This window comes from Protopterus annectens, chromosome 11.part0 (assembly GCF_019279795.1).
Source record: "Protopterus annectens isolate FY-2018-M chromosome 11.part0, PAN1.0, whole genome shotgun sequence".
Classification (NCBI taxonomy): domain Eukaryota; kingdom Metazoa; phylum Chordata; order Ceratodontiformes; family Protopteridae; genus Protopterus; species Protopterus annectens.
The window spans coordinates 711,382,417-711,405,772 of record NC_056745.1 but is presented as its reverse complement, the minus strand read 5'-3'; the positions used below and the strand labels follow the sequence as shown (position 1 = coordinate 711,405,772).

The 23,356-nt window shown below is 41.5% G+C and overlaps 1 protein-coding gene across 1 annotated transcript in view; it reads right to left on the bottom strand.

The window, feature by feature from the left end:
* Positions 1 to 23,356, bottom strand: part of LOC122815569 (protein mono-ADP-ribosyltransferase PARP12-like) — a 1,409,919-nt gene that overhangs the window by 1,038,567 nt on the left and 347,996 nt on the right. The window contains exon 3 of the mRNA XM_044088175.1: positions 21,986 to 22,241. Coding sequence (XP_043944110.1) covers positions 21,986 to 22,241 — 256 coding nt within the window. The remainder of the gene's footprint in view (positions 1 to 21,985; positions 22,242 to 23,356) is intronic.

Below are 23,356 nucleotides of genomic sequence, written 5' to 3'. Positions count from 1 at the left end.
TTGTCTCCCAGTGAGGTAAGCTTGAAACCAGTCAAGGGCTGGAGTATCTAGATACAGGGTTTTAAAGTATATAGAAGTAACTGATGGTTTACCATATTGAAGGCTTCGATAGGTCCAGGAAGAGAGCGGAGGATATTTTTTATTATTCGGTTAAGATTAATGTTTTCAGTAAAAGAGAGGAGGGCAGTGGTTGTACTATGATGGGGTCTGAATCCATGTTGAGAGTCTGTGAGTAGTTTATTTTGGGTTAGATAGAGCATTAGTTGGTTGTGCATGCACTTTTCCATAATTTTGGCAAGTGGTGATAGTATGGCTATAGGTCTATAGTTGGATAGTTCTGTGGATGAACCTCCTTTGTGGAGTGGAATAACATAGGATATTTTCCAAATTGAGGGATTGAGGCCTCGGTTATGGTTCTGTTAATTAGGATTGAGATAGGGTAGGCTACAACATCTGCAGCAATTTGCAGGTATTCAGCCGGCAGAAGATCGGCTGAAAGGGTGGTTGGCTTCAGTTTTTCAAAGGGATCTGATAAAGGATGTGGACACTGGCTGGAAGTTAAAGAGAGTGGTGAGTCGGGTATAGTGTTTATAGAAGTGTGGGGAGGAGAAAGTTGGTTAGCTAATGACTGGATGGTTTCTGTGAAGAAAGTATTGAATTAATTGGCTATATCTTCTTGGCTCTTGTCAGATAATGTTCCTGGGGTCGGAGTAGTGGATTTGCCTGGTTGGAGAAGTTTATTTATGCCTGCCCAGTACTTTTGAGGGTTATTCTGATGTTTATGTTGCAGATTGTAGAAGTAATTTTTCTTATCTAGTCGATGGCTTTTTAGTCTCATTTCTAAGTTGTTGGAATTTGATACAATCTAGGGTAGTTTGGTAGTCGCCATTTATCCCACGCTTTGTCTCTAGTTGTTATTTTGGTTTTGGTGTCTGTTGTTAGCCAGGGTGCTAGTTGAGTTTTAATTCTTATTGAGCGTTTAGGGGCATGCGAGTCAAGTATAGTAAGGAATGAATTGTTAAATGATGACACTGCCTCATCAAGGGAAGGAACTTTAGTTTTGTCCAGTTACATGATTTGAGTTCAAGTTGAAATTTAGTTGGGTCAAAGTTTTTCTTGGATCTGATAGACCTATAAATAGGTAAGCTTGTACAATTAATTTTGTCTTTCATGATGTATGTGAGCAGGTGATCACTAAGATCATTAGGGAGAGTTCCAGACATATAGTTCTGGGGATGACTGTTGGTGAGTATCCAGTCTAGTATATTCTCTTTTTGGTTATTGTTACCTGTACGTGTGGTAAATGATATTATCTGAGAGAATCCATGTAGGTTAACAGGGATGGGGTTGGACTGTGCTGTGCATTGGTTCCAGTGAATATTAACATCGCCCAGGACAATGGTTTCTTGAGGGTAGTTGTTGGCTATCCAATGTAGAATGACCTCTAGTGTTTCTACATTTTTCCCAGGGGGAATATAGGTGACAATTAGGTTAATGCCCTTATGATTATTTAGTAGAATTTTTAGAGCTAGTATTTCAGCGTTAGAGACCTGGGGTGGTTGTATAGGGTTAGTTATGATGTTAAGTGTGCTATTATATAAGACGGCTATTCCACCTCCTCTTTTCTTTACTCTATCTGCCCTAAGTATATTGTAACCAGGAGGCAGGATCTCATTGTCTTTGGTTGATGGCGGAGCCATGTTTCAGATAGACACATTATGTTGGGGAGGTATGTGGCTAGTACAGCATGCAGGCTATGTATCTTATTGTTTAGGCTTCTAATGTTTAAGTGGCATATTAGGAGGGAGTTGACCAGTCGGTGGGAGAGTGGTGGGCTGGTAGGATTTTGAGTTAAGGTTGGGCCTGGATTAGGATGGATGTCCCCATCTTTGGTTATGTTTTTCTTAGATACGCTAGTAGTCTAATAACTTTGAATAGTAGTTTTAGTTCATATTTGGATTTTGGTGTTGATTGGAGTGTTTTATTTTAGAAGCAAGTGGTTGGAATTTATAATTTTTGGGGTAGTGTAGTAGTGGGCAAGTTCATGATCAGTGGAGGTAGGGGTCTTGGTTTGGCATTTTGGATAAGAGAAACCTACGAATGTGAGATTTTCATAGCTAGTAAGAAAGTATGGCAGAATTAAGAGTGGTAAGATAAGAGGAAGGAGTTTATAATTATTTATAGACATGTTATATGTCATCAATGGGTGGGGTCAATGTGCGTCAGAGGAATAGTAGTGGTTAAACAGTAAAGTGGTGGGGAGGAAATTAGAGAGGAAGTTGTCTACGTTGGAGAGGAAGTAGGGGTGTGGCCTAGTGGCTATAAATGTAGACACAGTGGGGCGGGTGGGATAAGGGGCAGGGAGAGGCGAGCGAGCCAGCGTAACAAGGCGAAGTGGGCTGGGCTAACCAGTCCCAGTTTTGGTCCTATGAGTGGGGTAAATAGTCTGATAGTGTAAGTAAGCAGATTGGAGTACAGGCTTGAAATTCAACATAAACATATACAGTTGTAAAATGTCTAATACAATTCAACATAAATAGGCATTTACAGTTGTAAAACACTTACTGGAGAGACACTGAGCCTTCATGGGGCCTGTAGCAGAGTGGATTGTAGTTTTACAAATGGTGCCTGCCACATGTAATATTTATTAACTCTGGGATTGTCTTAAGTTAATAAACAGGGAAGGGGAGGGGAGAACAAGGGTGTGAGCAGGCAGTTCTTTGTACTGCTGCTAATGAGCCAAAGCAAGACAAGTATGTGTTAAGAACAATCACAATTGACCAAGGACTGCTCTGAAACTGTAAGTCTTGTCTTAATTTCTCAGGTGGAAAACCAGGATAACCTTGTATCAGTAGGCTACTGTGGTATAGTTTAAATAAACAAACACACAGTATTGATCAGTTATTGATACTATTTGCTAACAGAAGGGAATAAGAGAAAGTGGAAGATGTGTGTGTGTGTGGTGGTGGTGGTGGTGGTGGGGGCTGCTTACAGCCAAAGCACAGTGCTCTCCAGGGAAAATGAAGATTGGCTCAAACAGTTAGACACATACTCAAAGTTAACTGTAGCTGTTTGCAGACAGTTCAGACCCGGACTGCACTTTTCTTATAGGAATGTTAAAGGTGGTACCGCAGTTGAATACTTAAGAGTGGTGTTAGGTCTAGAAAAGAAGAGTACAGAGAGGAGTAAGCACTTTTGAGATGGCAAATATATATTAGAAAGATTATAAAAAACACACTGAGCAAATAGCTACCACATGCAATGTCCTGAACCACTACTTAGTATATGCAGATACTGAGCCAATTGGAAGAACATTAGAAAACAAAAACCAGACAGTTATGCAGCAACAGATAAAAATATAACGAGCAGCAATCTGTCATGGTTCTCTAATGTGATTCTATCCACTAGTAACAGCACAAACTTATAGAAATAATTTAGACACTAGTATGAGCTATCTACACACAACACTATTACATGAATAACATTAGTGAACAAGGCGCAGCTATGGGTGCAGCTATTTACTCCCTTCACATTTAGAATGCCAGTATACTTTATTACCAAATCATTAGTATTAATACTGTATAAACATCTCATTCCTACACATTATTAATGTTAATGCAGTACACTCAGAAAAGAATATACCTACTGGCAGTTACTACTGTACTCTTTCTTATTTATATAACTATATATCTATAGCAAGATATATCTGTACTCACCACACTCTCGGCGCATCCTCACTAGGCACCCTGCATGGGCCTCCAAGTTGCGAGCCCTCTCCTCTGCAGCTGTGGGAAGGGAAACACACCATTATGCGTACCTGTCTATCAGATATTCATGCTAGAATTTGGTAAAGCAATTGTTCCTATACTTATAAACTTCTAGGGCATTGTGGTCCTGAGCATCTTAGATTCATTGGGCCAAGAGCTCTCCCTTCCTTCGCTTCAGGTCATCATAATAATGACGCACCTGCTCACCAGTGCAGGAGATTCCAGTAGCATTAGTGAGGTCATGTGCCAGACAGTCCCAGGCCTCACACTTGTATTCAGAGCCCTGGTACTGGTCCTGCAAGCAGTCTATCGCCATGGTCTTTGACAAGGAGCCCAACTATGACCCTGGACTCCAAAATGTCCCAGCGCTGCACCCAGACGCGCGCTCCCTCTCCAACTCCAGTCATAGTTCCTGCAGTGATTAAATTAAACTCCAACAAGTTCTCGCTGTATTCCTGCCTGTTCAGCTTAAATAAGGCTGTTTTCCTGCACTTTGCCGCCATTGTACCATTTTTAAAAATGCTAAGCGAACCTTAGCATTGCAGAAACCTGCTAAGCTTAGTTGAGCAGTGCTTAAACTGGCAATGCTTAGCGGTGCACAAACCCAATTACTTGAGCTGAGGACAGCTTAAACTGGGATTATTTAGCAGTGCCCAAACCAGCTAAGTGGAGCTGTGCGTTGCTAAGTACTGGTAAAACAGGTCCTGTTTAAGCATTATTTGGCTTCGTAGCAGAGCTTAGCTAAGGGCAAACCACACTTTTTTACAAAATAAAAAAAAATTATTGAAATTATTTCTTCATTAAGGATAATTCATTACTATGTGTATCTATTTTACTTTATATCCTCTAAATATATGCATTTCACTACATTATCTGGTAGTGCAACTTTAATGTATTGGACACTTGTATGTAACTGGGGCTTTTATACTCAGGTCTCCACTAAATATGGGCTTCTAGTCAAACTGCACTAACCCAGTTAACAAATTTCACTGTATACATAAAAAAAAAAAAATTAAAACATTTCCCTGTTGCATGTAAAAAGCTGAATGGCCGGTATTCGAACCGTGCACCTACTGCACACGAAGCTGTTACTCTAACCATTCAGTTACCGAGGATATGGTGATCAGAGCTATACTACTCTATATAGCTCTCAGTTACATTTAAGCACTGCTGAGCGCCGCGCCATGCAAACCCACTCAGCTATGTTTAAACTTGACCTTTTTATTAAAATTAAAAGCATCTGGTTTCTATTTTTAGAAGTTTGGCATGTGTTTATTGCTAAGCACTGCACAAACACATACACAAAAAAAAAATAAAAAAAAAAAAGGACAATCACATTTTCACATTTAATTTCAGTGCCGTATGGTACTCTAACAGTACAGGGAGTGTGTTATGGACACTGTAACACACCCCTTACATATATAGGTTCATAGGTTCATAGGTAGGTACTAGGCTATTGGCCCTAGGGCCTATATAAGCCTAGCCAAAGGTACTCTGGCTTTCGCCACCCAAGAAAATTATTTTCCTGTGCCACTGTCGAGCAGAGCCACAGAAGTGATCCCCGGGGTGAATTTCCTATCTCCCATCCAATCATCAAGATTTTTCTTGAACAGTGCTAATGAGGAACTTTGTTTGATATAGATAGGTAGCTTGTTCCAGAGTATGGGAAGTCTCTGGGACAGGAATCTATCCCTCCAGCATGTTCTGCTTATTGTGGTGACGAGGTTTAGGTCCCTAGAGCATGTAGCTCATAGGGATTGGGATTTCTTTAAGTGGAGCATGTCTAACAACTCTGGGTTTGACATAGCTTTGTGTGTTAGGCAGAGATCGCCGTTGAGTAGGCGATATGCAAAGGGGTAAAGCTGCAGTTTTTTGAGACGGTCTGCATAGGGCATCTCTTTGAGGCCGGTAATCCTCTTTGTGAGGTATTTCTGTGGCCTTTCCAGTTGTTGTAGATGTCTTGTGAGGTACATACCAAAAGGGGCATTGTACTCTATAATGGGTCTAATGAGTGACGAGTAGAGGGGAACAATGACCTCTTTTTTCCTGGATGAGAAACCTTTTGTGATGAGGTGTGCCACATAGAAGGATTTCCTGACTACTGTGGCAATGTGATTATCAAAGGAGAGACTACTGTCCACCTGTGTCCCAAGGTCTCTTATCACACTTTCGGTGTTAAGTAGACTACCACCTATGTGGTAGTTCATGGGTACTGAGTTTTACCAAAGGAATGACAATGCACTTTTTGGCATTGAGCTTCAGGCCATGGCTTTGACACCAGGCATCTGTCTCAGCAAGGCCCTTTTGTAGGATGTCCACATCTTTTGGAGTTTTGATTATGGCTCCTAGTTTGCAGTCATCTGTGAACTTCGTTAGCCAAAGACCTTCTGTGTTGGCCTGTACTTCAGAGAAGTAGATACCAAACAGGAGAGGACCCAGGACTGAACCCTGTGGTACTCCACTTGTCACTGGTCTGAAGCTGGATTTGGAGTCTGCTACTTTCACAGTGTGGGTTCTGTCAGTGAGCCAGTTGGCAACCCATCTTGTGACATAGGGATTTATACCTAGTTTAGTGAGTTTATCTATAATTCCAGAGTGGGGGATGGTGTCAAAAGCCTTGGCGAGATCTAGATAGGCTGTGTGAACCACCTTACCCTCATCTACGGCTTTGGTGACTGCTTCAAAGAAGTCTATCAGGTTTAGGAGACATGATCTGCCTTTTACAAACCCGAACTGGGTGGGGTCCTGAGTTTGGAGATTACCAATGTCATTGTTTATAAGTTCCATGATGATACGCTCCATAGCCTTGCAGACCAGGCTCGTTAGGCTAATTGGGTGGTAGTTTCTGGGGTCTGTGGTGGCTCCCCCTTTGTGGAGTGGGATAACTGTTGCTGTGCGACATTCAGTGGGCACATAGCCTGAGGTGAGGCTATGATTGAACATGGTATTTAGGTGGGGTGCCAGTTCGTTCTGTAGTTCATGTAGAACACAGCCTGGGATGTCATCAGGTCCCATGGATGCTGTGTTCTTGGCTTTGGACAGTGTGTTTTTTACCTGTGCAGCCGTGATTACAGGAACTTTGCATTCTTCTGGTATAGAGATGGGCCCTTTAGGGGATGACAGAGGGGTAAAGTTAACACTGAACCTATCTGCCAGGATGTTGGCAATATCCGTTGGTTCTGTATATTTAGCGCCATTGTGCTGTAACTCAGAGCAGATCTGAGTGTTGCCATTGAGATTCTTGACATAGCTATAGAATGCTTTGTGGTTGTTTTTAGAGTCAGTGGCGATTTTGTTTTCATAACTAGCTTTGGAGGATTTTATGAGGGATCTCGGCTGCTTAATGAAGCTGACCAGGGAGTTTCTCCAATCATAGGATTTTACTCTTTTTTGCAACAGTTTCTTTCTTCTGTTGTAGAGTTTGTTTATGGCAGGGGACCACCAGACTGGCTTCCTTTTTTTGGAGGATAGCATCTTGGTTCTGTTAGGGATTGCACGATCCATGCACTCATGTAAGTGCTTATAAAGTGCATTTGTGTAGGATTCAGCAGTCATACCTCTATTGTCTGTCAGCATGGGTGTCGTGAAGTTTGCCACTTCTGTCTTAAGAAGCGTGAAGTTGGCCTTGGAGAAATTTTTTACTGTGGTTTTCCTAATGGGGGGTGAGGGAGGGATGTGGATGTCTAGGGTGATTAGCTTATGGTCGGATCTGACCAACGAGGAATTGGCCTCTGGTGTGGAGCACCGGTTGCCCATGTTGGTAATAACCAGGTCTAGGATATTGCTGCCCCTGGTGGGGGTGTGGATAAGTTGATCCATGGCACTGGAATTTATGAATTGCAGAAAACGTTGAGCACAAGAGTTGGTACATGAGTAGTTTTCCCAGTTAATGGTAGGGTAGTTGAAATCGCCCATTATTAGGGTGTTAGGTTGTACCCTAATATTTTCCAGTGTATTAAGAAATGAGGAGTGGGAATCCTGGGGCATGGTGGGGGATCTGTAGCAAGCTACAATTTGGATTGCAGTCTTGCCCAGAGTTAGTTGCACTTGGATAATCTCGGATGCATTATGCTGAGCAACTAGTCTGGAGGTGTGGATATCCTTAATGAATATAGACACGCCTCTGCCTTTAGTGTTTCAGTCCAGGTTAGGTGGCCGAAAGGTGTGGTATGAATTATAGCCTGGTAATGCAGGGGTACTCTCTGGAGCCTTAAACCACGTCTCTGTCACTGCACAGATGTCGATGTTCACCATTTTAAGGAGTGCCTCGACAGAGTGCATTTTGAGGTTTAGACTTCCAGCATTGAGTAGCAATATCCTCAGATTCTTCTTGCCTGTACCTGTTAGGGTGGTGAATTTGTCATTTGAACCTTGCCTAAAAAAAGGCACTATAGGGGTGGCTAGAGCCTTAGCCAGTATCCGGAATCCCAGGGACGACAGGTGCAGGCCATCTCTGGCAAAGCATCGTGGCTTGTCGATCATGTCATCCCAGGCAGACAGATACTGGATCCCCTTAGAATGACTCCAGAAGCTTAGCCAATTGTTGAAGTCAATCATTTTGTCCTTGTACTGTGGTATCATTCTGGGTGATGGCAGGATGCTACTCAGGGCTAGGGTCATACCTGCCTGGGCTACAAGATTGGACAGCTCCTCCATGTTCCTTTTCATGTAGTCCAAGGAGGTACGTCTCAGGTCATTCACACCAACATGGACAATGACAGAGTCATATTTGTACTTGTTGTGGAGTGACCTGAGTGCATGTGTTATGTGGCGGATCCTGGCACCCAACAGGCAGCTGACAGTAACTTTCTCCTTGTTTTGCCTGGTGAGTGGAACATCAGTGTGCCTGACTACAGAGTTACCTATGACTAGAGTGTTGGGTACTTTGTTATGCCTTATGGGCTGTGGTTGAGTGGCACACTGACTTTGTGGGCTATGTGTCATTTGGGTTGTGTTGGGGGGGGTGGATGTTGCTTGTGTTTCTGCTTTGGAGGTCCCTGTTGCTTGGGCAGGTTTTTACTGAGAGCCTCAGCGAATGTAGGTGTGTGTTTTGTGTTTCTATGTGTGTGTTTTGGTGGTGTAGGTTTTGAGGGACTATGTGCTGGGTGTGGTGTGGTGCAAGTGTTTACCTTCTCCTCTTGACTGTCTAGTCCAGTCTTGGGTGAAGAGAGCTTTGCTTCCAGTTTGGCAATATAAGTGCATCTCTCACAGGTTGTAGTGTTGGGTGGTAGGAGGAGAGGGTTGTCTGTGTACATGAGGCAATTACTGCATTGCCCCAAGATGCCCAGACTCATCAGGTAGACAGGAGAAAACACTGGGGGCTGACCCTTAGACATGCCTGGATAGGTGCTTATTTGTTAAGTACTAGAAACTGTTTTCCTCAAGACAGTGAGGAAATTTGAGTGCTGTAGTAATTTGTAGCTTATTTAGTGCTTACAATAAGTTCTGAACAAGTGCTGAAACAAAAAACTGGCTAGTTCTAAGAAACAAAATTAAGCTAGAAGGCTTCCTTTCAACACAGAAAGGCTTGGCCCCTAGAAGCCTACAAATAGTCCTGGACCCAGCAAATCTATATTCAGGCTAGACTACCCACAGGAAAGGCAGGAAACAAGCTTAGAAAAAGTTTTTTTTTTTTTTTTTTTAGTGGAAAGAGAGAAAGGAGTAGCAGAAACTAAGCTGATTGGCCTTTTCAAATGTTCTCCCTGTACTGGGTAGAATGAGGTAATGACACTAGATTGGGAGGAGGGTCCCAGATCAAATTTACACTAGGGGAGGGCAACTGCAAAGCCACCAACTATACCAACAGGGTGGGAAACAAACTGCAGAAATGTTTCTCACAGCTGAAAAGCAGCAGTGAGCCTTTAAATAAAAGTTTTAAACAGCTAAAGGAGCCTCTAGAAAAAAGAGTTTAACTACAACAAGTTATCAGAAACAAACAGTATTTTACAACTGGCCGAGGACACATTTAATGTAATATTTTAGTGCTGTACAGCACTTTGACAGTGCGGGGGGGGGGGGGTTACGGACACTAACACACCTCCTACATATATTTTACTACTGGCCAGGAACACAACTTACATTTAATAATTTAGTGCCATACGGCAATATGACAGTGCAGGGGGTGTGTTACGGACACTAACACACCCCCTACATATAACTTTTACAACAGGGCAAGGAGACCATTCTGTTTACTGCTGTAGTGCCATCCAGCACTTTGACAGTGCAGGGGGTGTGTGACACATCTCCGAGCACTATAACACACCCCCTACACTGATTCAGTAATTGTGTACACGGCTCTCCCTCAGTAGCGTGCCTTCATTAACATGCAAGGCACGCTGCTGAAGGGGAGCTGCAGCCACAGCTATGGTATACTCCATGTAGGGCTTGCATTATTCCTACAAGGAGTTTATTAAATCTGGGGGATAGTTTTAATGCGTTCATCTTTTTAAAGTCCTTGAATTCAGATGTGTTCATTGCAGTGGGCTTAGCTGCATTAATGTTATTACTCTGGTCACTGGTAAAGTGTTAAGAGTATACTGTATATGCTGGCCTAGCTTTCCTGTGTGCAAGGGATGAATGCTACTTTGTGAGCCACCTGTCATGTTATGGCATAGAGGCTTATTAGTGCATGTATTGTTTAAATGGATTTTTGGAACTAGCTGGCATGATGTAGCACAAAGTCTTGGTGCTGAACACTGGTACTGGTGTAGCTGAACATATGGGACTGGCTGCTGTAATGTGGCACTAACACTTGGTGCTGAATACTAGCACTGGTGTCAGTTAACATCTGCAAGACTGGCTGCTATGATATGACAAAGAGTCTTGTCACAGTACTGCCTTTTAAATGAAGGCCTCCATTTTTTCTACAGTGACTTGTTGGACTGTAGCCAAAAGGCAGTCTGTGTGATGTGGCCAAAGAGATAATGCACTGCAGCACCAATTCATGGCCTATACATTTTATGGAGGGAGCAGTATGGGTCTAACATTGTAATTCAGAGGTATGGCATAAGCTGTACCTTTTTTTTCGGAGGGGGGCAATATGGCTCCAGAGTGTACAATTTCTAAATTCTCGGCTACACCCTGTTTTGGCACTGTTCAAAAGAAATTAATCATAGGATAAAATGCAACATTCAATTCTGGAAGGGGTCAGTAATAATAAGTATAAGGCACGGGTCCTAAAACTGGACCCTGAGAAAGACTTATCCAAATTTGACAAAATTCCCCTTAAAGGACTGTCATTCAGGGAACATGTGTACTGGCAGGAGGTGGAGGAGGTGAAGAGACATGATTGTTGGTAATCTGTAAGAAAAGGACCCTAGTTCCCTCAAAGGGGATGTGGGATCCTCCTTCTACCAGGCAAATGTGGGGTAGACTTGCACCCCTTGTGCACAGCAGGTATGAGGTAGAAGGATATATTTATGACCGGGAGCAACTGACAGACCCTAGTGTGTGTGTGTGTGTGTGTGGGGGGGGGGGTGCAACATGACAGTCCAGCAGAGTGGTACTGGCATCACATAATATTCTTCAGTTATGTGCTACTCAGTATAACTGGTCACATCCCATCTTACGTCAGACAGAAAATATAGGTGAAAAACAATAGGACTGCATGTTGGACCCTATTCTACTATTTCTAAAAAGTCTTTGAACATGGAAAAATGATAACAGTAAACTCCCTAGAAGCAAGGTCTGCCTCACAGTCTGCTCTAGTGGACTTGACAGACAATCAAGCATGAGTTTGCAGTTGGCCAAGTTTACTATGGACAGGGTATTATCACATCAACTGGACTCATTAATAGTTACCAGGTGCAGTCTCTTCTGATCCTCTTGTATCTGTCAGCTTCAGATGAAGCAATTTCAGCTCCTTGCTATATGAAGGACAGTCTGTGGCCTGCAGAGGACTGGAGGCTAATAATATTGTGAACTTGCTTGAAAAGACGACTATGATCATTGCCTGGTCTCCTGATCCATTATCTTCACATCTTTCTTAGACTCCTGCCTATGGTTGCAAATGGACTCTTCTACCAACTTCCTGTGTTGATCTTCCTCCAAATCAACAATACTGTGACATAAAGAAAGGCTTCTTCTAACTGCTCTGTCTGCTTTCAGTGAGTAACCAGGCTGAAGATCTGGTGCTTCAGGCAATGTTGCATATTATGTGTTTTTCTCAAGCAGCAAAGAAAGTTCTTGCATAGGTCCAAATGCATGTACATAAGATGCCAATTGGCAGTGACTTACCTAGAGAGCTCATAGAAAGGTGAACTGAGCTTAATCAAAAAACAGAATGGAGTACATGGCTACCATGGTCAATTATTATAAGCACAGAGTTCATGAATTGGAAGAATGCATTAAAATGAATTATTTCAAGTTAAAAGAAGATACCACTGCTGATAATTTTGAGAAAAAGTTTTGTCTCATTCAAGATAGACTGATTAAAGAAAATTAAACTCTGAAGAAAAAAAATTGAAAAAAAAAAACCAGGCTGAGTACGAAAGAGTATAGCATATCCAATGAATGAAGTAGCTGAAACAGTGGTTGTAGCAGTCCAGATCCACTGGAGGAAAACCAGGTTTTTGTTAATTCATCTGAGGTCACAAAGGAGGTAAGGAGATCAGAACGGCTGGTCCAAAAGGAAGCTGCAAATGGGAATCAAAATAAGACGAATTCCAACAACAGTTATTATATGAAAAAAAGGAACGATAATGATGGAAGAGTTTTTTTAACCAATAAATGTTTATCAAGGCATAGGTACTGGCGAGCGCACATGGGCACCTTCAGCTATGGGGAAACAGGGAACAGGCAACAAGTATGCTGAGAAGAATCAGAAATGGAAGTGGAGGAAGAAGAGCAGGCACAATTAAAAGGTATCACTTCTGACTGTAATTTTAAAATAATTAGCTTGTCGCGCAGACTTTTACATTTTGAAGAATTAAAAGTGTTCAGTAAAGGTTAGACTTTTATACCTGCAGCTTGAGCTATGTGATGTAATTAATAGTTTTAGAGAGTATGTTAGAAAATTAAATTTCAAGTTTGTATTTAAACAAGGGGAAAGAGAAGATTGTAAGTTTGTAAAACCTAATTGTTACATTACAATTCCCATTTAATGCCAGAGTTGGAAGCCTTGTTGAGCATAACAGAGAGGCAATTGAAAGAATTGTTAGCAAGCAAACTGTAAAACATTTTTTTTAATTTAACAAAAGAGGAATATTTAGCACTAAAGAAGTTAAAAATATATTTTAATTATTAAAGCTGATAAAGGCAATTCTTTAGTGGTTATAGACAAAGGGCCAGATTCAATAAAGGCTACACTAAGTGTACACTAAATATACATGATATGTATTCAACAAAATTTTTTATCACATTTTTTGTGTTTTCTAATCACTCAGAAACATTACAGTAAGAGTATATGTAGTCTACACTTTGTGGAAACCTTTATGAATCCCTGTCAATATTTAAAGCTACAAGAATATCAGTAGGAAAACTAAAAGTAGGTGGAAGAAGGTGTGAGTATGTCTGTGTTGTCTGTTCACTCAGAACAGTATACACTTAGCGTAGGCTTCATTGAATCTGGCCCAAAGATTTTTATATCAACAAGATGAATTGTATGCTGCAGGATGTCAAATATTATAAGAAAGTCAGATCATATAGCTTTATTGATATGTTGACAGAAGAATGGTTATGCAATGGGAGAATCTGTGCCAAAGAAGTTATTTTTTTCACTAAGGAGAATCCTAAAATTAGTAAAATTTTTGGCCAACCAAAGATTCATGTCACTAGAGGACCCATCTCTAAGACCTGTTGTGACAATTGGAGGGAGTAAGGCTGCAGCCTTTGCTGTTTTTGTTGACAAGTAACTACAAAATGTTGAGAGGTGTGCCATTTATTTGTGATACATTTGCCTTCAGAAAGACTATTAAAGGGATTGCCGTGTGTGACTCTGATTATCTGGTGATGATGTACATACAATCATTGTATACTATGATACCTAATGACACTGGAACTGAACTCGTTAGAGGGGAATTGTTATGACCAAAACTTTTTACAAATTATATGGTTATGCTTATTATGGAACTACTTGATGTTGTCTTGTCATATAATTTTTTTTAATTCAGTGGTTCCTTCTTCCAACAGACAAATGGGGTAGTAATTGGAGCAGCCATGGCTCCCAGCTATGCCAATGTTTTTATGACAGCATGGGAGAAAGAATTCACTATGAATAACAACTTGTACAAAAATGTGATATATTACGGATGTTTTATACATGACCTTTTTTAATTTGGAGGAGAAATTTAAATAACTTGATGCTTTTTATTCAAAATGTGAATACCGCCTGCGCTTATTTAATGTTTACTTTCTGTTAAGATTTGAAGGTGAATTTTTTAGATGTTGAGGTTTATAAGGAGGGAAAGGAAAGTACAGTTGTGTACACTTACCATAAATGTAGATGTTCGAGTGTATTCACTGTTGCAGTCATAACACTTGGGTTATCTGCCTGCAGTTAGCCCTCAGTCGGCCCGAATACCAGAGTCTTGGGATTTCCGTGTCGGATGCTGTCACTTCTTCCATGACGTTAGGTCAACAGGGGTATAAGACAGGCAGCCGACACCATTACATCAGTTATTCTTACCCCAAATGTCAGGATCCCCCAAATAGGAAGCTAGTATATGATGGGGAACAGCACCTGTAAAAAGTAAACACCACTGCCAGTAAAAATGACCATAGAGAGGAGAGGTGGAAAGGACAGAGAAAACCAGGAGGCTGGAGGGAGGGAAACCAGGACTGCAACAGTGAATATACTCAAACATCTACATTTATGGTAAGTGTACACAACTGCACTATGTTCTTCGTGTTTCACTGTTGCAGTCATCACACTTGGGTTGATTCCCAAAGCTGAGGAAGGGTGGAGGCAGTCAAGAAGAGTTAGGGCTGGCTAGCAGGCCTTGTAAGACTGCTGTAGCAAATCCAGCTCTGGATTTAGAAAACAAAGATAAGTGGTAATGCTTGGAGAAGGTGTGTACAGAACTCCAGGTTGCAGCTTCCAAAATGTCCCTGGTAGGGACTCCCTTGAGAAATGCTGTAGAGGAGGAAGTAGGCCTAGTGGAATGTGGTCTGAACCCCTGTAGGGTAGGTTTTCCATGGTGCTTGTAGCAGAAATGGATGCAGTGTGCTATCCATTTGGAAATGGTTTGTTTTGAAATGGCCTTGCCCTCTGCCCCTGTAGCAAAGCTCACTAGCAGCTGGTCAGATTTTCTGAAAGGTTTAGTCCTGTCAAGGTAGAACATGAGCTGTCTGTGCACATCCAGGGAGTGCAGGATCCTTTCCTCTTTATTCTGAGGATTAGGGAAGAAGGTTGGCAAATGGATGGATTGGTTTAGAGCCACACTGGACACCACCTTAGACATAAAGGACAGGTTAGTCCTGAGGGAAACCCTGTCAGCATGGAAAATAATGAAGGATTCCACAGCCATTATCGCCTGTAACTCAGACACTCTTCTTGCTGAAGTTATGGCTAAAAGCAAGGCTGTTTTCCAAGAGAGGAATTTTAACTCTGCTGAAGCAGCAGGTTCAAAAGGGGGAAGCATGAGCTTTTCCAATACAAAGTTAAGGTCCCAGGCAGGGGTGGGTGCTCTCCTAGGGGGCCTTAAGTTGTTAGCCCCACTCAGGAACTGTTTGATGACAAGGTGATAAAACAGAGGTGGCTCAGTATTATAATGAGCTGAGATGGCAGACGCATGAATCTTAATGGAGGAGAAAGACACGCCTCTGTGGAGTAGCTCTTCTAGGTAATCCAGGATTAGAGGTAAGGAGGGCACTGCTGTGTCCTTTCCTTGAGACTGATTTCAAGAACAGTATCTTTTCCACTTTTCAGCATAGGATTTCCTAGTACTAGGCCTTCTGGCTTCACGAATGACGTCCAGCACCTGTTTGCTGAGGGTTGCTGGTGGTGTATTCAGGGGATAAGCCAGGCTGCAAGGTTTAGAGTTTGCAACTGTGGATGCAAAATCTGTCCCTCCTGCTGAGACAGCAGGGTAGGAGTCTGGTGAAGGTGCCAGGGTGGCACTGTTGTTAGACTGTGTAAGAGTGGGTATCAGTGCTGACATGGCCAGTCTGCGGCAATAAGAATTGCCCTTGGCCTGTCCTGTTTGATCTTGAGTAGTATTTTGAGAGGAGAGGAAGAGGGGGAAAGGCATAAATTGAGAGCTTTTCCCATTGGAAGGATAGGGCATCCACCTTCCAGGCCCTGCTGTGAGAGTTCCTGGTGCAGAATTTGCTCAACTGGTGGTTCTTGGGGGAGGCAAAGAGGTCCACCGCTGGTTTCCCCACCTCTGGATTAGAAGGTTGAAGGTGTTGGGCTCCAATTTCCACTCGTGTGGGTCTAGAAGATTTCTGCTTAAGTCGTCTGCCAGTGAATTTTTTTTGCCTGGCAGGAATTGAGCTTGTAGATGCACTTGGTTGTTCAAGGCTGTGTTCCACAGGGCCATGGCTTAACTGCAGAGTGGGTAAGAATGGGTTCCCCCCTGCTTGTTTATGTACCATATAACTGTGGTGTTGTCTGTTTTTATCAGCAGCTGACCTGGAAGGATTACGTATTTGAAGGCTGTCAGAGCATTCTGTACAGCTAGCATCTCTTTTTGATTGATGTGCAGGAGAATTTGGCCTGGGCTCCAGTGGCCCTGAATGCATTTGCCTGCCATGTGAGCCCCCCCATGCATAGTCTGATGCGACTGTTGTCAGGGTTTGGGCGGCAAGGGGTTGAGTGAAAGGCAGTCCCTTGTTGTGGTTGCATGCTTCTGCCCACCAAAGGAACTCTGCACTTAGACAAGGTATGATTGGAATGACTGTTTCCAGGTCCTGAGAATGTTGGCACCAAAGACTTTTTAAGTACCATTGAAGTTTCCTCATATGCAGTCTTGCATATGGAATGAGCAGAATACATGAAGCCATGAGCCCTAGCGCTTGCAGTATTTTCCTTGCAGATAGTAGGGTTCTGGTGGCCAGTTGTTTGAAGTAGTTGGTCAGATAGGGATCTACTATATGTGCTCGAAGTCCGAGAATATCAAATACAATACGAGTACACCCAAAAGCAAAACATCAAAAATGTAAACGGAAATCTCCATAGGTGGAGATTTCCATGTACTTCAATACTACTAGTTTAAATTCTTTTTTTTTTTTTTTTTTTTGGACTTCGATTGTTTAATAGTTCGATGTGTATGCATTCAAGCTATTAAACTTCCGAAGTCCTAAAGTAGACCCGGTCAGACAGACCTGTTTTTCTGGAGTGAGAAATGCCATCTGGGAAGTTGTGTCTATGCTTGCTCCCAGGAATACAATCTTTTGACTGGGCACCAGTTATGATTTATTTTCGTTGATGGTGTACCCCAATGAAGTGAGAAGGCTTTTTACAAATGCCAGGTGCTCAAGTAGCAATTCCTGACTGTCCGCCTGAATCAGGCAATCGTCCAAGTATGGGAAAATTTGGATATTTCTCTGCCTGCAATATGCAATGGCTGGAGCCAGGCACTTTATACTCTGGGTGCAGTAGATAAGCCAAAGGGAAGTGCATAGAGCCTGCCCTGAAGCGTAGACATTTCCTGCATGACTCCCTTATGGAGATGTGCAGATAAGCTTCTTTTAAGTCTAGAGTGACTAACCAGGCATCCTTGGCTAGCATTGGGTTGCAGGGTAAGCATCTTGAATTTTGGGACCACCAGAAAGGTGTTGAGAATTGATAGATCCAAGATTGGGTGCCAAGAGCCCTCTTTTCTAGGCACCAGGAAAATTCTGGAGTAGAAACCTTGCCTCCTTTGTTCTACTGGAATAGGTTGAATAGCTCTGATATTGAGCAGGGAAAGCACTTGCTTTTGAGCCTCTGCCCACTGGTTTGGAGGAAGGTCTGGAAACCCACTTGGGGTTGGCAGTGAATGGAAGTAGAATCTGTACCCCTGGGATACAATGTTTAGGACCCATCGGTCCTCAGTAATGGACATCCAGTTTTTTGCATGAAGGGCAAGTTTTCTTCCTAGGGGCACAAGTAATTGGGCAGGGCTGGGAAGGATAATTGAAAAGTCATTGTGAGCTTTTTCCATAAGGGGCGGCTTACACTCCCTGTTTTTGAGGTGGGAGCACTCCATTGTTTAGATCTCTGCATACCCTGAGAATGTAGTCTGGGTGGCCTGTTTCCCCTGGGTTTGGACTGAGAAGGCCTGGAAGGGGCTGGAAGGGGCTGGAAAGGACGAGTTTTTAGGAGGCCAATGCCTACTGAATCTAGCTGGCTGTACTTGTAAGAATTCTTTAACAGTTTGCATAGATTTAGCTTTTTCTTCCATCTTTTTAAGAACCTCTTCTGCTTTGGTGCCAAACAAACAGTCCTTATTTAAAGGAGCGTCTAGTAATTTTGATTTGACATGATCTGGCAATGTCTGTTCCTTCACCCAAGCATGCCTTCTCAGTACAGACCCAGTGACTGCAGCCCTGCAAGATGCCTCTAGGGCATCAAAGCCACACTGCAAAGTATGCTTACTAACCTGGTTTGCAGAATGCATTAACTCTTGTAAATCTTTATTTTCTGCGCAATTTGGAAGTAACCCCATTTTTTGTTTAATTAGTTCTATAATATGTTGCTGGTACTTCAACATGTGAAACTGGCAATTCAAAGCCCTGGTGGCAAGAGTTACAGAAGTATATACTGCCTTACCCCATCTGTCTAAAGCTCTGGAATCCCTGTCTGAAGGGGTAGGGTTTTTGGCTGTAGTAGCCTTAATACCTTCAGGTCCCTGGGAAATGGTCTCTGGATCCGCAGTAGGATTCTTGAAGAGAAATTTGTGAGAATCAGGTACTCTGTAGTACCTGTCAGGTTTTCTAGGGGCTGGGGGTAAAGTGTCTGGAGTAAGACTGGATTCCATAAAGACATCATCTACAACATCCAGGACAGGGGGTATAGCTAGAGGCCTGTGCTGAGGCAACTCTAAAAATTCTCTGAGTCTCTTTTTGGACGGAGGGTAACCCTGGCATTCCCAGCGGAAATACTGTCTTAAAGTATGCAAGGTTTCACCAAAAGAAAAATCCTCTGGAGGGGAAGCAGAGGGAATCAGAATGAAACTCAGTTCTTTGTCTCTTAGCAGGGGAAGGCTAGCTTCCCCTAATTAGGGTAATAAGGTCTTCAGCCATTCTAAGCATTTGTTTTTGTGGCATGGGAGCTTGAGCATGCACTTTGGTTGTCTGTTTTCTAGGCGTAGTGTGTACTCTGGGCCTAAGAAACTCGGTAGTTTTAGCTAAAAACGAAGTTGTCAGTTTAATTCGAACATCGGCAGGTCAAAATACACCCTCAGAAGCCTGAGCCTGCACAGCGGCTCTGGACCCATTGACATCTGCAGGTTCCACAGTCGAAGAAGCATCTCACGGCATACCAGACTCTGAATGGGTCTCAGCAGAGGCCTGCGAATCTGTAGAAGCGGGCATCAGGGGCTGCAAAGGCACCTCACTGAGTACTGGCGGATTGGCGACTAGCTTAACAGAAGCGTCGTCGGCAGTTTTGGACCTATGCGGTCTGTCTCTGTCTTTTTCTTTAGATATTTTGTAAGATCGGTAGTCGGATGGCTTATCAAAGCCATTTCGGAATATGGAGAACGACAGCGAAAGAATTTAGCGACAAATATATCCTGACGATGAATGATTCGGGCGTTAAACAAGGCACAAAACCGACAGCGAGGGATGTTGTGGTCTGGCCCTAAACAGGTGACGCAGTAAGAATGAAAATCTCTGTGAGGTGTTTGCTTTCCACAAGCAAGACAATTGTTAACTTTTTCTGACATCAGTTAGAGCAAGAAAAAAGGATCCTCAATGGGGTATTTAGCTTTAGAAGACTTCAGATTTGAAATTCGAAAAAAGGAAAATTTCAGGTAATGGCCGACCAGCACTTGCGAACTGCTTCAGGCTCCTTGGCAAGAATGACTGAAGTAATGGCGTCGGCTGCCTGTTTTATGCCCCTGATGACCTGACGTCATGGAAGAAGCGACAGCAACCGATACAGAAATCCCAAGACTCTAGTATTCGGGCCGACTGAGGGCTACCTGCAGGCAGATAACCCAAGTGTGATGACTGCAACGGTGAAACGTGAAGAACATCTGAGAACCAAAATATGTAAGAAAGAGGTACAAAATAATTCCTATGGCATGAAAAATAATATGGTTAAGGGGCAGTTGAAAAGAGTTAGTGATCTGACTGATTGTGATGAATTGTTTTTAAAAGAAGGAGCATCTTTATGTTCCAAGTTTATTTACAGGGGCTATCATAAAACATTGGTAAAAGAAAAGTTGCATGAAGTGAATAATTCTAGAAAAAGTAAGGAGAACAACATAGAACCACCTAATATTAAGGCTAAAGATTATAACACAGGAAGGTTAGTACAAAATTCCTTAGATGGGAAACAAATTAAAAATATTGTGAAAGAAAATTAGAAAATTCTTAGTAGTATCCCAGATGTAAAAAAAGGTAGTAGAAGCATCTGTTTTTATAAGTAAAACAGGAAAGACATTTAAAAATATTTTTCAAAGTAAAATTTTAAAAAGATTAAGGAAAAAAGGGGGAATGTTTAAATGTTCAAGTTGTAATTATTGACAATATTTAAAAGTGGATGCAAAGGAATTTTCAATAAATTATGTTAAAATTTCAGTGAAAGGTTCTGGTACATGTAAATCTCAATTTATAGTGTACCTGTCTGTGTGTTCATTGTGTCCTGCATATTATGTAAGTAAAAGTACTAGAGAGTTATACAAAAGGGTATATGAACACTTACACGCAATAAATAAGGCAAATATGAACAATGTGTAGGGGAAGCTGGTTTGCTAAAACTTTTGGTTCTAGATCATGTGTCTGATTTTTATGAATAGGCTAGATGCTGAGAAGGAATTAAACTGGAGGGAATATTGCTGGATACTTAAGTTAGATGCCAGTAGCCATCTGGGATTAAATAACAAAGAAAACTTCAAAATACACTTAAAGAGAAAGAAGATGAAACATTAGGGCAGGCAGGAATTGATTTAATTAGATCAATTATGTAATTGTTTTACTACACTGGTTTTAATTAAAGACATTATATAATGCTGTGTTTTGTTTTTATTCATTCAGTCTGAAGAAGTCTAACCATACACAAAAGCGCTTACTGGATGATTTACTACATATTTTTTAACTATTAAAGTTACTCGGAGTTCATTACTCTGTTTTTTTCTTAGTTTACAGGACCAAATGCTGCTATGAATCAGAGAACTTTTCTATAACATGCTAAGATCAAGAATGGGCTATGATAAAAAAGAAGTGTGAAACATGAAGCTGAGTGACCTTCCTGTTCTCGTGTTGTGACACTACTCTGTGCATCAGCCAGGAAGCTTGTATGCCCCTGTGCGTTAGTTAGAGACTGCTTAGCTGTACCAAAACTGAGCTCTTAGAAAGGTGGTCCTAACCATCACCCACTGCAGAAGGTCCTTCAAAACAGATCATTTAAACTCTGTACTAAAAATGCAAGGTATTCCATCAGGCATTTTCTCTACCCTTAGAAATATTCTGAGAGCATGGAAATTCAGGACTTTACATGTACACCCCAGACTGACTGTTAAACTAGAACATCAATGAACTTCATAACCTTTAGTTGACCTACTGGCACAGAGATGTGCCATCAGCCACCAAGCTTCAGAAGCAAGCTTAGGTAATGGAAGAGTTGGCCAAAAGAGAACATATTAATTAGTAAAGTGCTGTAACCTGCTGGTCATCTGTGCTTAAGTGCAAAGGCAGATAGGTTAGAACATGAAGGTTAGGTATCAAGGAGAGCATCCCCTGTCCTCACTGTCTGTCACACTTTAGGCAAGAAATCTGACCTGCTGCCCTCAAAGCATGAAGACTCCTGACAGCCCTTTCAAAGAAGAGAAGTAGAAAGAGTACAGAAGTACAGGCTTACAGCAGGGTCAGTGGAAAAAGGGAGGGAACCATTAAAAAAGCTTCATAATCAACCGCACCATCTTTATCAACATAATCACTCTACAAAAAACAGACAAGTTTATGTTAACATTCTCTTCATCAAGAAAGCTATACTTTATACTCAGACCTTTAAGACTCCAAATTCAGTACTGTAAACGTGAACAGGTCTGCTTTATTATTGTTATTAAAATTACAATGTAAAAAGTTCAGCATACAAACAGTACATTTGAATTAAAAAAAACGCTGTTTACCTCTGCTATTCAAGTTGCCATGATTTTTATGCTCATAGATGGCTTGTAAATTTTCAAGAAGGTTGCCATTTAGGTTAGATTTCTGCAGTAGTCTGTTCAAGCTGGCATTATCAGTAAAACGATGGCATCTCTTGCACCCATTACCAAATCTGCAATTCCCTTGCATGAAATAGTAACACATGTGAAGCTTAAAGCATTCGTTTTTGTAAGTACAGGCTCCAAACTGACCATCACCCTTGTTATAGTGCTGGCACACCTGAAAGTAAATATAAGAAAACCTGGCAATTAAACATTTTGTTATAATGGAAATATTCCTCCAGATGACTGAAACAACTGACACAAATAGTAAGTTCTCCATTACCTTAAAAGAGAAAAACAGAAATAGCCATGCATTTCAAATTTTCTGACAAGTTTTATTTTCACTAATTGATGTGCACTGCTTGATATAACTGCTGATCTAGAACAGTGAATTGCAAACTGTTAGTGATGTAGCATGTTAAAAGTTACGGTCCTGCAGAGGATGCAAAATTCAACGTTTTAAACCAAGAAATCTTCCTCAGGTTCTCCAGAGATTTTTCTACCATATGAAATTATGTGTGATGAGAGAGAGAGAAAAAGATACATTTACAAAAACTTTTTTATTTTACTTATCTTTTGAAAAGCAACATGAGTATGAGATGCAAGATGACTCAACAGTACTGGACAAAAGTTAGTGTCCTGGGGGTGGAGCCTAGGTGGACAACTGAGAGCAGTGAATTTTGAGCGCTCCATAAACTAGTATAATCATACAGGCAAATTTTATTATTTTCAAGTTTAAAAGATCAGAAATCTATAGCTAAACTACTAAACTACATAAATATCAATTTTGGTGGACATATACAAAATTTTTCCTGTCAAGTAACTTGGAGATATATTGAGTCACTGAATATGAACAACTCAAGGAATTCTCATCCAGAAGCTGCTTTAAAAAAAGAACTGCAATTGATGACATCTACCTTACAGGAACTATCTTTGAAGATTGATGGCTTTAAAAATGACTTAGAAAACCTCAAATTCTCAAAAACAGACTGATACTCTTAAGGAACTATTACAACAACACCATACAAATATAGAGACTTCTCTAAATGACATTGAAGGGAGACTCAAAGAGGAAGAATTCCAAAACGAATTTCTGCTTAAACAGAATACATGGCTGCTTAACATAATAGATGACTTAGAAAACAGGGAAAAGAGAAACAACATAAGGATCTTTGGTCTGCCTGAAAACACTGAAGATGAAGACATTATTTCATTCTTAACAACCTGGATTCCTGAATTTTTAGACTTGAAAGAGGGACTTTCATTTGGAATTGAAAGGGCACATAGAGCACT